The sequence below is a fragment of the Mobula birostris genome, chromosome 17, assembly GCF_030028105.1.
Source record: "Mobula birostris isolate sMobBir1 chromosome 17, sMobBir1.hap1, whole genome shotgun sequence".
In the NCBI taxonomy this organism is placed as follows: Eukaryota; Metazoa; Chordata; class Chondrichthyes; order Myliobatiformes; family Myliobatidae; genus Mobula; species Mobula birostris.
In genome coordinates, this window is record NC_092386.1 from 49,725,613 (window position 1) to 49,739,483 (window position 13,871).

The 13,871-nt window shown below is 41.0% G+C and overlaps 1 protein-coding gene across 2 annotated transcripts in view; it reads right to left on the reverse strand.

Moving 5' to 3' along the window:
- The window catches only part of auh (AU RNA binding protein/enoyl-CoA hydratase), a 194,749-nt gene extending 193,223 nt beyond the window's left edge, over window positions 1-1,526 (reverse strand). For both annotated transcript variants that reach the window (XM_072281694.1, XM_072281693.1), the window contains exon 1: window positions 1,257-1,526. In XM_072281694.1, the coding sequence (XP_072137795.1) occupies window positions 1,257-1,494 (238 nt within the window). In that variant the 5' untranslated portion in view covers window positions 1,495-1,526. The remainder of the gene's footprint in view (window positions 1-1,256) is intronic.
- Between the last annotated feature and the right edge of the window lie 12,345 nt (window positions 1,527-13,871).

Here is a 13,871-nt window from a genome sequence, read left to right on the forward strand (position 1 = left end):
ATTATATTTGTATACTTTATTCACAATTTCTAACCCTAATAATATATTTTCCAGTAAGTACATGTTTATATGGAGATACTTAAGTTTCAAGTGGAAACAAACAGAAGTCATCTGTTGTAGACACTCATGAAAGCAATGTTGGGTTTACACAAATGGGCTTCTAAAAATATGAATAAACTTTGATGTGACAATATTTAATACTTATTTGGTCAATGTGCAACATACTGTAAATGATCCTTTCACTTAAACCAATCGATTGCATCTAGAAACCATGCTTATCTGAAGTCCAGCAGGACTGAAAAACAAATCACAATTGCAATGACTTCCCCAAATTGACTAAATTTACACGCTTTAAAACTGAATTTTATTTATGAGATTGCAAAATCTCAGCTTCAACATTTTGTATTCCTGGAGAAAGCCCTGTGATTTTAACCAAAGTAAGATACAAAGGATGACCTATGTCTGATGGCCAGAAAACAGCAAATTATGCAGGGCATTTTTTTTATAGAACATGTGTGGGGCAAGTTTTCTTTCTACGCAGGGAGTGCAAAAAACCTGGAATAGGCTCCCATAGGAGTGATGCAAGCTCACATGGTAGTGTTTTTTTAAAATGGCTGTTAAAAATGAAGGAATATAGATTGTGTACAGATAGAAGAGATGTACTTTAATCCAATGTTGGTTTCAGTGCAGGCATGATGGGCTGAAGGGCTTGTTGACATACAGTACTGTTCTGTGTTCTATTATTTAAACACCTAATGCAAAACAAAATTCAGGATTTAAATTATTTTAAATTGCTTTTTCACATACATAAAATTGATTACTTTCACAGTGCTTGCATCAGAATCTTATATTGCGGAATGAAAAAGAAACAGTTAGATTATTTGCTTCTTGTGTTCCAAAGAGTTTAAGCATCATAGTATAAGAAATGTTGCATGAAGAAAGATAATTGGAATTCGGGAGTGAAGTTAGTCTCCATTAAATGGCGATTAGAAGGAGGAGATAATCAATTAGAATAAAAATATAGACTGAAAATAACGAAGAGGGGAATCCTTCACAAACCTTCTAAAGAAATGGAGGGTATTCCACCTACAATATTCTTGTTAAGAGTGTACACCTTGACAACCTTGGATTCGCATCACTGGGAAAATGGCAAATCCAAATTTGGGCCAGTGTTACTTGTTCCCTTCTTGTTCTTTCTTTCCTGCCCTCCTCCTGTCAATCCATCCTCCCCGGGGCGGAGTAGCCACACGGGTTACCTGTCGATTCCGCCTCCAGGTGATGCACCCGCAGCTCCGGTCCCGTTGCATTTCCACTGTAACACCTCGTTCCAGGCGATCCTACAGAGCCTGTCTTCCAGCCTCGGCTCTCGGGTGCAACAGACCCACTTCCAACTCCTAAGCTGTACCTGCCCAGGCTACCAATGAATAAGGTGCCGACACTCCTCCGTAAAACAAGCGGCCTGCAAACAACTGCCGACACCGCCATAGTAACCATTCGTCAACTTTGACCCCAATGCATCGACGGCAGCCCCGACCTTCCTTGCCACACTTCCCAGAAACGCCAGCGCAGTAGGATGACGGGTGATCAGCGTGCGGCGGTGGAAGAATGAGCGGAATTTAGGTTCTGTGAAAGTCGGGAAGTACATTACGCGATTGTGTTCTGGGAATTTGTTTTTGCTTTATGTGAAATATTGTACATTTAACATTTTTTGAAAGATCCCAGCAATACCTTTTATCCTTGTTAATCGTTGCATGTCGTCTGTAGTTGTGGGAGTAATAATTATTGCTGAAAACAAGCGATATACAGTGGTACTTCAATGCTGAATTCGTTTAACCACCAGATGAAAAAAAACGCAGATTGATGCCAAAAATTTTCACAGATAAAAAAATCATTGCAAAGGACTCCATGAGGTAGCTGGAAGTTTTGGGCATGCATTTGCAAATTTCATTTCTGGCCTTTCAAGCCAAGGCTGTAAATGCTGCATTTATACCTGTGGAATTAATTTCAGTTTAAGTACCTTCATGTTCTTGGCCCATAAAGCAAATCAAGCTCATATAGGAAGAGGTAGGAACCATAATACATGTTTACAAACCAAGAGATATTTGCCTTGAACTGGTTACTGCTATCAAAATCCAAGTGTTGGTGTAGACCAAACAATCTCTGCTAGAGATGAATTAAGTCTAGATGGTGAGCGTCTGGATCAGGAGGCTATGTCCAAGTTCGATCCATGAAATGAAATACCTAACAACAGTTCCAAAGAAACAAATGATTTTTTGAGTTTAAATCTAGAACCAAATGGTCTAGTGATGATTCAATACCTAATCATGTGTCTTTCTCTCTAAAAAATAATGCAAACATTCTTATAGTGCCTTTGAGCATGAACTTTTTTATATCCCAAAATGTATTTATATTGTGATCCTGATTAGATAGGAAAACCTATTATGTAACTACATGCCCACGTGGCCAAGTGGTTAAGGCAATGGACTAGCTACCTGAAGGTCCTGAGTTCGAGCCCCAGCCGGGGGAACGTGTTGCGTCCTTGAGCATGGCACATAGTGCTCTGCGACGACTCTGGTGCCAAGCTGTATGCGTCCTAATGCCCTTCCCGTGGACAACATTGGTGTTGTGGAGAGGGGAGACTTGCAGCATGGGCAACTGCTGGGCTTCCATATAACCTTGCCCAGGCCTGCGCCCTGCAGAGTAAAGACTTTCCGGGGGCAGACCCATGGTCTCGCAAGACTAACGGATGCCTTTATTATTATTATTATTATTAACTACATGCAACTAACTATCCTGAAGAAGGGCAACACACATCAAAGTTGCTGGTGAACGCAGCAGGCCAGGCAGCATTTCTAGGAAGAGGTACAGTCGACGTTTCAGACCGAAACCCTTCGTCAGGGCAGGACGATCTGACGAAGGGTCTGTACCTCTTCCTAGAGATGCTGCCTGGCCTGCTGCGTTCACCAGCAACTTTGATGTGTGTTGCTTGAATTTCCAGCACCTGCAGAATTCCTGTTGTTTGCATCCTGAAGAAGGGGCTTGGCCTGAAACATTGACTGTTTATTCATTTGCATAACTGCTGCCTGACCTGCTGAGTTCCTTGTGAGTGTTCTGCGTTTCCAGCATCTGCAGAATCTCTTGTGTTGATGTAACTACATAACTTTTTCACAGACATTTGGAGCATTCATTCTGCACCAATATTTCAATAGCAGCAGTTAAATAACTGAAGTTTCCAATTTAAAGTAACCATGACATCCCGTGTTCCCATCTTTCTCTCAATCCATGTCAGGGTCTCTCATTTTTTCCCTTTCCCATGGATCCCATCCAGACCCCCATCAATTATTTTGTCTCTATCACCTCCTCCTGGTTCCCTCCTCCTACCACCCACACATTTTACCCACAATATCCCTTCCCCATTTGGTTTAATCTGCTCTTCATCTCTTCCCTAATGGTTCCTATATCACCTTCCTAATTTATCAGATTCCAGAGCAACACACGCAAAATGCTGGAGGAACTCAGCATATTGGAAATGAATAAGCAGTATACATTTTGGGCCAAGACCCTTTTTCAGATTCCAGGTCTTGTGGCCTTTATATCCCTGCTTATCACCCTTTAGTCTCTATCTACAACTTAACCCTCCCCTTCCCCAACCTGGCTCTACCTGCCTCCTTTCTCCCCCTTGTCCACTTCCACCTGTCACCCATCTGCCTCTTGCAACCTACTCTACCTATTGCCCCACCCCTCACCAACTTATTCCTTCCACCTATTATCCTTCACCCCTCCTCCTTGCGCCTTTCACCACTAGGCTCAAGGACAACTTCTGCCCCAGTTTTATAAGTCTATTGAACAGCTCTTGAGTAGGACATATGAGTGCTTGCCCTCAAGGTCTACCTCGTTATGACTTTGAACCTTATTGCCCATTTGCACTGCACTTCTTCAGTACCTGTAACCCTTTATTCTGCTTTCTGTTATTGTTTGTATTACCTTGATGCCCTGTTGTAATGAAATGATCTGTGTGGAAGGTATGCAAGACAATTTTTTCACTATACCTCAGTGCATGTGACAGCACTTTATACTGGCTGTCTTCCCTCTCCGCTTCATTCTTGAAATGTCTGAAGTTGGATAAATTGCTTGAACCTGATGGACTACACCCCAGGGTTCTGAAAGAGAGATCTGAAGAGATTGTGGAGGCATTAGTAGTGATCTTTCAAAAATCACTGATTCTGGAATGGTTCCAGAGAAATGGAAAATGTCACTCCACTCTTTAGGAAGTTAAGGAGCCAAAGGATGGGAAGTTAAAGGCCAGTTAGCCTGACTTCAGTGGCTGGGAAGATGTTACAGTCAATTATTAAGGATGAGGTTTAGGGATATCTGGAGGCACATGATAAAATAAGACAAAGCCCTAGTCAGTTTCCTTCAGGGGACATCTTGCCTGCCAAATCTATTGGAATTATTTGATGAAGTAGCAGGCAAGATAGGCAAAGGAGAGTGAGTGGATGTTATTTACATGGATTTTCAAAAGGCATTTAACAAGGTGCCTCCATGGCTGCTGAACCATGTCGATGGTATTACAAGAAATATACTAGCATGGCTAGAAGACTGGCAGACTGGCAGGAGGAAAAGGGTAGGAATATAGGAGGCCTTTTCTGGTCGCAGTGCTGATGACTAGTGGTGTTCCACAGGGGTCGGTATTGGAACAGCTTCTTTTCCTGTTACATGTCAATGATATGGATGATGGAATTGATGGTTTTATGGCCATATTGGCAGACAATACAAAGGTAGGCGGAGGGCTAGGGACACAGTTCAACCCACAGAGTTCCAACACCGATTTCTTTTCAAGCTAAAGAATCTAAGTGTTCTCCCTAGTAAATAATCATTTTGATATAGAAATCTATTTGTGCCTCAATGCAATGAGAAGGGAGTCAAAGAACAGTTAGCTGTGCAGGCCAGATGAAGGGTCTTGAATCGAGACATCAACTTTCCATTTCCCTCCATAGATGTTGCCCGATCTGCTATATTCCTCCAGCTTTTTGTGTGTAGCTCTCTACACATGCTGCTTGACCCGCTTGCTACGTGTTTCTAGCCCTCTCTGTTTTTGTTCTTATCTGCCCATTCTTAGACGTTACATCAGGAGATCTCAACCTCTTTTATGCCATGGAGCTTTGGCATTAACCAAGGGGTCTGTGGACCCCAGGTTGGGAAACCTTGCCTTACATCAAGAATATTACTAAGACAAAATGTCAATTTGCAGACGTTATAAAATTTGTAATACGGAAACTGATATTCAGTCTAATCTGTTGTCATCGCTGCTAGTGATTTATTTCTCATAGAGATACCATTCCATTCACAAGATCACATCAGGAAAGCTTCCTCTTCCTTTCGTCCTTAAATAGCCTACCCTTAACACCAGTCTGTATTATCTAAGAATTTTCTATTAGTCTCCACCCTTTAATTCCCTTTGTTCTCTCCACCCCTCCTCCCTCTTTGCCACTTGAATTGTGCCTATTTTCTAAATTCCTTATATGTGTCTTGCTTCTGGCAAGAGGTCATGGACCTGATTTACTGTAGATCTATATATTCTATGTGTGTGTATATTTTTATTTTCATTTTTGTAGCATGAAAACACATTATTTGACTTAATCGTAAACTACTTTCTCTTAAATATCTTATACACAATTACAATTAAAGCATTACTCATGTTACTATATGTGAACATTGCTCACAATGATGCCATTTATTGCCAATGCCTAATAAAGGATGTGTTCATTATTTTGTGACTTCATCTAGAAGGCATATTTGTTTCAGATTTCATGTAACATGGCAAGCGAATTATGAATCGGATCTCTACTGATAAAATGGTCAGTTTGATTCCTAACACACTTTGTATACATATTTTATTTATGATTTACTCTAGTGCAATGTGTTATATATCAAATTCTCCACAATGCTTTTAAGGAAGAGACTTAATTTTAATTTAGAAAAACAGCATGGTAACAGGCTCTTCTGGCCCAATGAGCCCTCACTGCACAACTATATCCATTGTGACCAACTAACCCACTAACCCATATATTTTTAAAACGTGGGAGGAAACTGGAGCACCTGGAGGAAACCCATGTGGTCACAGGGAGTATGTACAAACTCCTTACAGACAGCAAAAGGAATCGAACCCTGTTCTCTGGCATTGTAAAGCGTTACACTACTATGCTGCCCTTTCCAACATACTGGAAGTTAGATAATTTCCACAACAGACAAATTATGATCTAAGTTAAAGGATCTAAATCATAAACCCTCTAAACAGTTGCTCCCTTGTTAGTTAAAGAGCTGTTGAAAGAGTTTCTCTTGCAAATAGCCTCATTTGCCTCATGTTAACACAAAGAGAAACCCAGTTAGCAACATGTATTAACAAGTATAAAGGCCAGTTGACCTGTATTTCAGTATGTTGGATACACCCGTTAATGGCTATGAAAAGGCAAAGGAAGATACCTGTAGAGCCTGTGAGAGCGGGGGTGCAAGATGCCTCAATGACTGATAACACGGCTACAGACCTAGGAATGGAATCTACCATGAATAAAGAGAGCACTGCACAAGAGACACCAAAACACCAGCAGCAGTAGTGGGACACAAGTGTTGGGTGTTCATCTGTGGGTGGTGGAAAGTAACATCAGGAAATGGGTGGAAGATCCATCAAGGGAGGAAAAGGTGCTTGAGGGAGCAGGGACAGGGGCCTCGCATTGACCACACCTTGTAGTGAAGTCAATCACCTAAGTCGAGTGAAGCACAGCGACCGGACACAAACCAAAGTTCGCAGAGCATCAGCACCTCTGTCGCTGAGGAGGTTAGCACAGAAATCCCAGCTAAGGAACCTACCCCACCACCAACACCTCCCAAGGAGAGAAAGAGCAAAAGGCACAGATCGCTTGTGAAGTGGCCCAAAACTGCTGACAAGAAAGAGTGGGAAACCATTAACAGCAACTTGAAAATTTTGGAGCATTTAAAAGGAACAGTAAAGAATTTGGGAAACATCATCTACTGCTATGGGGAAGAGCAAATTGGAGTTAGCACAGGGAAGAATGGAAGATGTTATCATCACCAATAAAGTCTAGAAGGCAGCAGGAGATTGAGTGACTGGTTCAAGAAAGGAGACAGTGAAAGAAAGCCCCAGATAGTGAGAGGGAAGGCCTCAACCAACTTCACGCAGAAATCAAGAGCCAGCTGACAAAGTTGCAAGGAGCTGAGAATCTAAGGAAGCTTTGCAGAAAGGAAGAACAGACAAGAACACAATTCTACAAAGACCCTTTTAAGTTCATTAAAGGTCTCTTTACACCAGAAAAAAAGTGGAGCTTTGAAAACATCCGAGCAGGAACTGGGAGAGCACCTGGAAAAGATCCACACCAACTTGAAAAGGCAGGAACTTATGATTTTTCCATGTGACATCCCACCATTTCAGCACCCCACCTACCACCTGGATTCTGACCCTCCAAAATGGAGAGAAGTAGAGAAGGGAATCTGACGGGCAAGAGTGACATCTGTTCCCAGGCCTAATGGAGTACCATATAGGCTTTATAAGATTGCGCCGGATGTCTTGCGGTTTCTCTGGAGGCTCATGAAGGCAGTGTGGCAGAGGAGAATAATACCCAAAGTGTGGCGAAGGGCTGGCAGTGTCCTGATTCCAAAAGTAAAGGATGCAGAAAACATCAGTCAGTTTCAACCAATCTGCCATCCGAACGTCGAGGGGAAAATCTTCTTCACTGTAATAGCACAGAGGCTGGACAGCTTTCTGGAGAGAAACAAATACATTGATACATCTGTACAGAAAGCAGGAATTCCAGGGTTCTCCGCACGTTTGGAACATTCACGCATGGTATGGCACCAGATCCAAGCAGCTAGGAAGGACAAAAGAAATTTCTATGTGATATTCCTGGACCTCGCCAATGCATCTGGCTCAATTCCCCATGCATTCCTCTGGGAAGTATTTGACTTCTTCCAGGTTCCAGAGCCCATCACAATGCTGGTAAAGTTGTATTATCAAGACCTGCAATTGTGCTTCACAACAGCAGATTTTTACCACAAAATGGCAGAGACTGACATAGACATTATGACAGGTTGCACCATATCACCCCTGGCATTCACAATGGCCAAGGAGGTCATTATCAGGGTTTCAAGATGGGTGGTAGCAGTGAAAGAACAAGTGCTGGATTTTCTCTTCCCCCATTGGGCCATTCATGGATGATATAACAACACTGGCCACTACTGCAGTATGTACCAAGCAACTACTTGGAAAGCTGCAGGAAAACCTCAAGTGGGCTAGAGTGAAAATCAAACACAGCAAGCCACAAAGCATCTCCATAGTCAAGGGAATGCTAAAAGACATAAAGTTCTTCATCGGTGATGACCCTGTTCCAACAGTGTCTGAACAGCCTGTCAAAAGCCTGGGTAGATGTTACAACACCAGCCTCATGGACAAACAGCAGGTGCGGCAGCTAAAGCTACATATCACTAACGGCCTGGATAACTGGCAAGACCATGCTACCTGGAAAACTGAAGCTCTGGTGCTTACCGTTTGGACTCCTCCCCGGGTGATGTGGCCACACACTGTCTACGAGGTCCCACTAACAACCGTGAAGAAGCTCGAGCTACCATCACTTTGTTCATAAAGCAGTGGCTCGGTGTATCCGTAACATCAGTCTCTATGGTAAAGGAGTCCTTGAGCTACCTTTAACTGGCCTTACAGAGGAATTCAAGTGCTCTAAGGTGCATCTACAGATGACACTCAAAGACTCTCATAACAAGACCATTGGTAACTCTGCACAGGCCAGATCAACTGGACGGAAATAGACCCCATCCAATGCGGTGCAGCAAGCAACGGCACGAGTTGGACATAGAGACATTGTGGGGCAATGCCAACAGGGTGGGACAGCTTTGGTTGTTTGGCAGCAAGTGGACCCACCTGGAACAAGGCCACAATTCCAGAGCGAAGGAAGATGGTTGTCGAGGAAGTATGGTGACAAGAAGAGTCAGAGAAAAGTATAAAGGCTGCCTCCCTGGCTGAGCAGGGGCAATGGATGTGGCGGGAAAGCACTGCGAGGAGGAAAATCAGCTGCAAGGACATTTGGGCGATGGAAGCAAACAGACTTAGCTTTCTCATCAGAGCTAGATATGATGTGCTTCCCTCACAAATAAAACCTTCACCAGTGGCTCGGTGAGGACCCAACTTGGGCCCTGTGCCCGATTCCGGCAACCCTCAAGCATATCCTGGCAAGATGCAAACTCAGATACACGTGGCATCACAACCAGGTCTTGAAGAGTCTGGCAGTGGCAATCGAGACCAAGAGGATAGCAACCAACTCCTTGCCCCCCTAGAACGACTAAAGCTCTAACACCAGCAGCATTCATCTGGAAGGGAGGGAAAAGACCAACTAATCTCCCTCCTAAGCTAGAAACAAGACAGATGAACATGGCCCGTGACTGGAAATAGCTGGTGGATGACAATAAACAACTCACCTTTCCACCAGAAATTGCTACCACCAACCTTCGGCTGGACTTGGTTCCTTAGTCTAATTCATTACAGATTGTCTACATTGTGGAACTCACAGTCCCATGGGAGGATTCAGTGGCTGAAGCATATAAACACAAGCAGGTGCAGATCTAGCAGCTGAGGCTTGGCGACGGGGCTGGAAAACCAAAGATTGTCCGGTGGAAGTGGGTTGTAGGGGATTTATAGCCACATCCACCATCAAATTGTGGAAGGGCTAGGGATCCATGGTCAGACTCTACAGCAAACCATCAGAGGCAGTGGAAAGAAGGAGTCAATGGGTTTGGATCAAATGAAATGACCTCTCCTGGGCTCCAAGATAGCATCAAGAGAGTGGGAGGACACAACCGGGGGTGGGGGGGGGGTACTCTGGGACACCAAAAGTCATTGTTGAGCCCTCCGGAGATGTAGTCAGCTAATTGACGAAACATCGAAGAAGAAGGATGCCCACTTGAAAAACCCTGTGCCACTCCCAACATCAAGGCAGTCTCAAGCAAGTGCTCACAACCCATTGGCACAAGGGATATTAATATTTTGTTCCGGGTTTTTAATCTTTTTTCAATTAATACGAAGTTCATTTTTATCACCTAATCATCATTACAAAGAAACTGCTTATTGTAAAGTGCAAATGATATTTTAATTGAGCCAGGAAAAGATATCCTTTATTCTTCTCAGTGTTTTTTCCCATCGAGGATCAATAATATCCAAATATGTTGAATCATCATATTTGAAGATACATGTCATCATATAGGTGTCAGATATCTTTTCATTGCAATCTAAATATAGACTACAACAATCTAAATATAGAATGCAAGTGAAATCTATACAATGGATTTACTGATGCCATTACTAGCTCACTAATACATGAGATTGTAAGAGACCTAACAAGGTTTCTGTACCTTGTATGTTTTCTCCACTCACAGCAAGTGAGAACACATTACAAGGTAATACACTTTTGAAAACGAATTGTAAATTAAGATAACATAATATTTACTTGAAAAGTTGGAATATTTCATAACCCTAATTGTTTTCATAAACTGATTAATTTTAACTTCTACTGATGTCATTTTGGCACTGTTCATAGGTCTGTTTAGTAAGTGCAGCCTGGAACAGTCATTATATAATGAACAATCAAGCAGGTTTCTTGTTTATTTGAATAAGTCTGCCAAAAACTGAAAGCAATTGATTATATTTATGTTTGTTATTAAGAACGGACCACTGGCACTTAACATGTAAAATTATGTGTTTACTAAGCAGAGGGATTTTTTAAGAGGATAATGTGTATTATGAATAACTGCCATTTTGGAGTATGTCTGATTAAATAACATAACTGCATTACTAAAATGTCTTTAGATTTTGATCTGGTCATGCCATGAAAGAGGAAGCTGGCTGCAGAACAGGACTCATATTCAGTATTTTTAACAATAACTGCCCTCCATTCCTTAGGCCACAAATAAACTCTTCATCATCAAAGGATTAAGAATTACTAAGAATAGTAATTGCATAAGCTACAGATAGAGAAAATCCATGTTTTGGTTTGAAGCTTGTTTTGCCTAAAGATGAAAAGCAGCATCTTTTTTCAAATTCAATCTATCAAACTAAGAAGCATCTTGCTTAAAGTATGCGGAACTTCTCATCGATATCTCTATTGCATTTCTGTGAGTAAAATGTTGAGTAAGGACATGAATAGAATTTATTAAACCAAGTTTTAAATAAATTTCAAGAAGTTCATGGATATTTGATTGATCTGATTGAAATTAACATTGTTACTCATTTTCAAAATATAAACCAATTATGTTGGGATTATGTACGTAAATACTATGAAATAAAAAGATGAAAAATGTTATCAAAATATAACATTGTAACTTTACTAAAGGTCACTGGGACCTTTGGTTTTAAAATAATTAATTCAAATCATGGTATTTGGTGTTGTATTGGAACAAGCTGAGCAATCCCTTATTTGTTGCAGAAGTGTTTCAGTACTGATTTAACAGTTGAACGGTTACATAAATATTTAAAATCAAAAGTCAAAATTTTAAGTTCTAACTGTTGGATAATGATTGTGTACTTATAAAATATCAAATGGAAGTTACCATTTGCTTTGAACATCAGTGGCTAAAATATGTATTTTCTGCATATTGTGATGTGTTTTGTATTTAAAGACACATACCAAAATGAAAACTTATGCATACACATGTGAAAATCTAGCCAGTGCTCCCTAAATATTTTCTCATTGGTGGAAGGAAACAACAACGGTTTTAATAAGTTTTCATTATAGTGTTAGATGCAGTAAACTGATGTACTGGCATGACATGTTGAAGTGTTGTGCTTTTGTGACCATTATTACTTGTGCAAACAATCCTTGAAAGGCATTGATTTTAGTATTGGATTATTTCCAAACGATTTCCTAAGATCCTATTGCTTGACTAAGGGAATGTTTTCTTGATTAAACAGCAAGACCATTAGGGGAAAAGCACATAATGATAACAGAGTTCAATGCCAAAGGCAATTTTAAGACCGAGAGTTCTCTTGCAGAAAAACAAAATAATGGACTAGGGCATAGCTACATAATAAACCATCCACTTGAAAGTCAAATGATCAAATATCCAAGATATTTAAAGGGGATGCTTTATTGGGTAGTTATGCCCTAGTCCATTATTTTGTTCCTCCTCAAGAGACCTCTTGGTCTTAAAATATACATTTCCTCAGAACTGTTTCTGATGATTTGCACATTAAAGCTTAGTTAAAGTAATTTGGAAAATACTGAAGCAGATATTGTTGGAATATAGGAGCTTCTCTTTAAGAAAAGATGATAGTACAGGGAGGTGCAAAACTTGTATATAACAGCAGTAGTGGGGATCTGCTAACATTGAGCTGTTGTTTAAAAATGTAGGAATCACATATTTAGTTTGTTTAACTTTAATGTGCAAATCATAAGAAACAGTTGTGAAGGAATGTATACTGCATATAGAAGGCACAGTTTTATCAAGGATACACAGTATAGATATGTTAAGGGAAGCTCATGTATAATTAAGTTGATTGATTAGAAGTTAGGATGGTCAGTGAAGATAGTGAGTTATGTGCTGTATATTGATTGCAGCAAGACTTTTAACCAGGTTCCACATGACAGGTTGGTCAAAATGTGAAAGCCTATGGAAAAGGGTTCCAAATTTTGCTCAGTAAAAGAAAGCAAAGTGTAATGTTTGACAGATTTTATGTCTTTATTTTGCAGCAGTGAGGTTCAACTCAATCTGTACTCAATCCCTTGTCATTTGTGAAAGGTACTGGTGATTAAGACCTAAGTGTAGGAGACACAAAAATGAATCTTACAGAAATTTTCCATGCAGTTGACAATGGGGAGAAACATTTTAGTCTGTCTGAAGATATAGATGGTTTAGACAGTTGAGCACTAACATGGCAATTGGAATTCGAATCGGAAAATCATGTAGTAATGCATCTCGGGAGATGCAGCCACAGGGAATACCCAATACATGGACCAATACTGTGTTGAGAAATGTTGGGTGCCACGGTAGCATAGCAGGTCAGGGTGCTCTGGAGTGCAGAGTTCAATTCTAGCACCATCTGTAAAAGTCAGTTCTTCCTAGCCATGGAATGGGACGGTTTTCCCAGGTGCTCTGGTTTCCTCCCACTGCCCAAAGATGTACTAGGTAGGTTAATGGGTCATTGTAAGTTATCCCTTAATTAGGTTAGGGTTAATTGAGTTTGTCAGGGGTTGCTGGAGCAGCATGGCTCAAAGGACCAAAGACCCTAATCCTCACCGTATCACTAACTACCTTAGACCGTTAAATTCACAGATTCCTACAGATAACAAGTCTGTTGGTTACAAAGGTCATGGAATACTTTCCTTTATTTGCTAAGGCAAATCTCATGCTATAATTGTACTGTGCATCTGGTCAGACCACAGGTTAAGTACTTCATATAATTTTTGTACCATGTCGTAAGATAGATGCAATTTTATTGGAGATTGTGTCAAGGAAATGCTTGCTGTTGTCAGGACCAGAATATTGCAGTCCCGGAAAAAAAAACTGAATAGGCTTAGGTTGTTTGCACTGTGATGGAGGAGGCTGATGGGAGACTTAAAGGAATTCTGCAAAATTTTGAAAGGCCTATGAAGGAATTGCTTCCCTTAACAATAGGGTCAAAAACCAAGGAGCCTAGATTTAAAGTGATGATAGAAGGATTAGAGCATTTTCTGTTCACCCAAAGCATGGTGAGGATTTGAAAGCCAATGCCTTTATTGGTGTAGAGGCAGACACTCTCACCACATTGGCAAAAGCAGGGATAATGCAAGTAGAAGACAAGGTTAAATCCTACATGG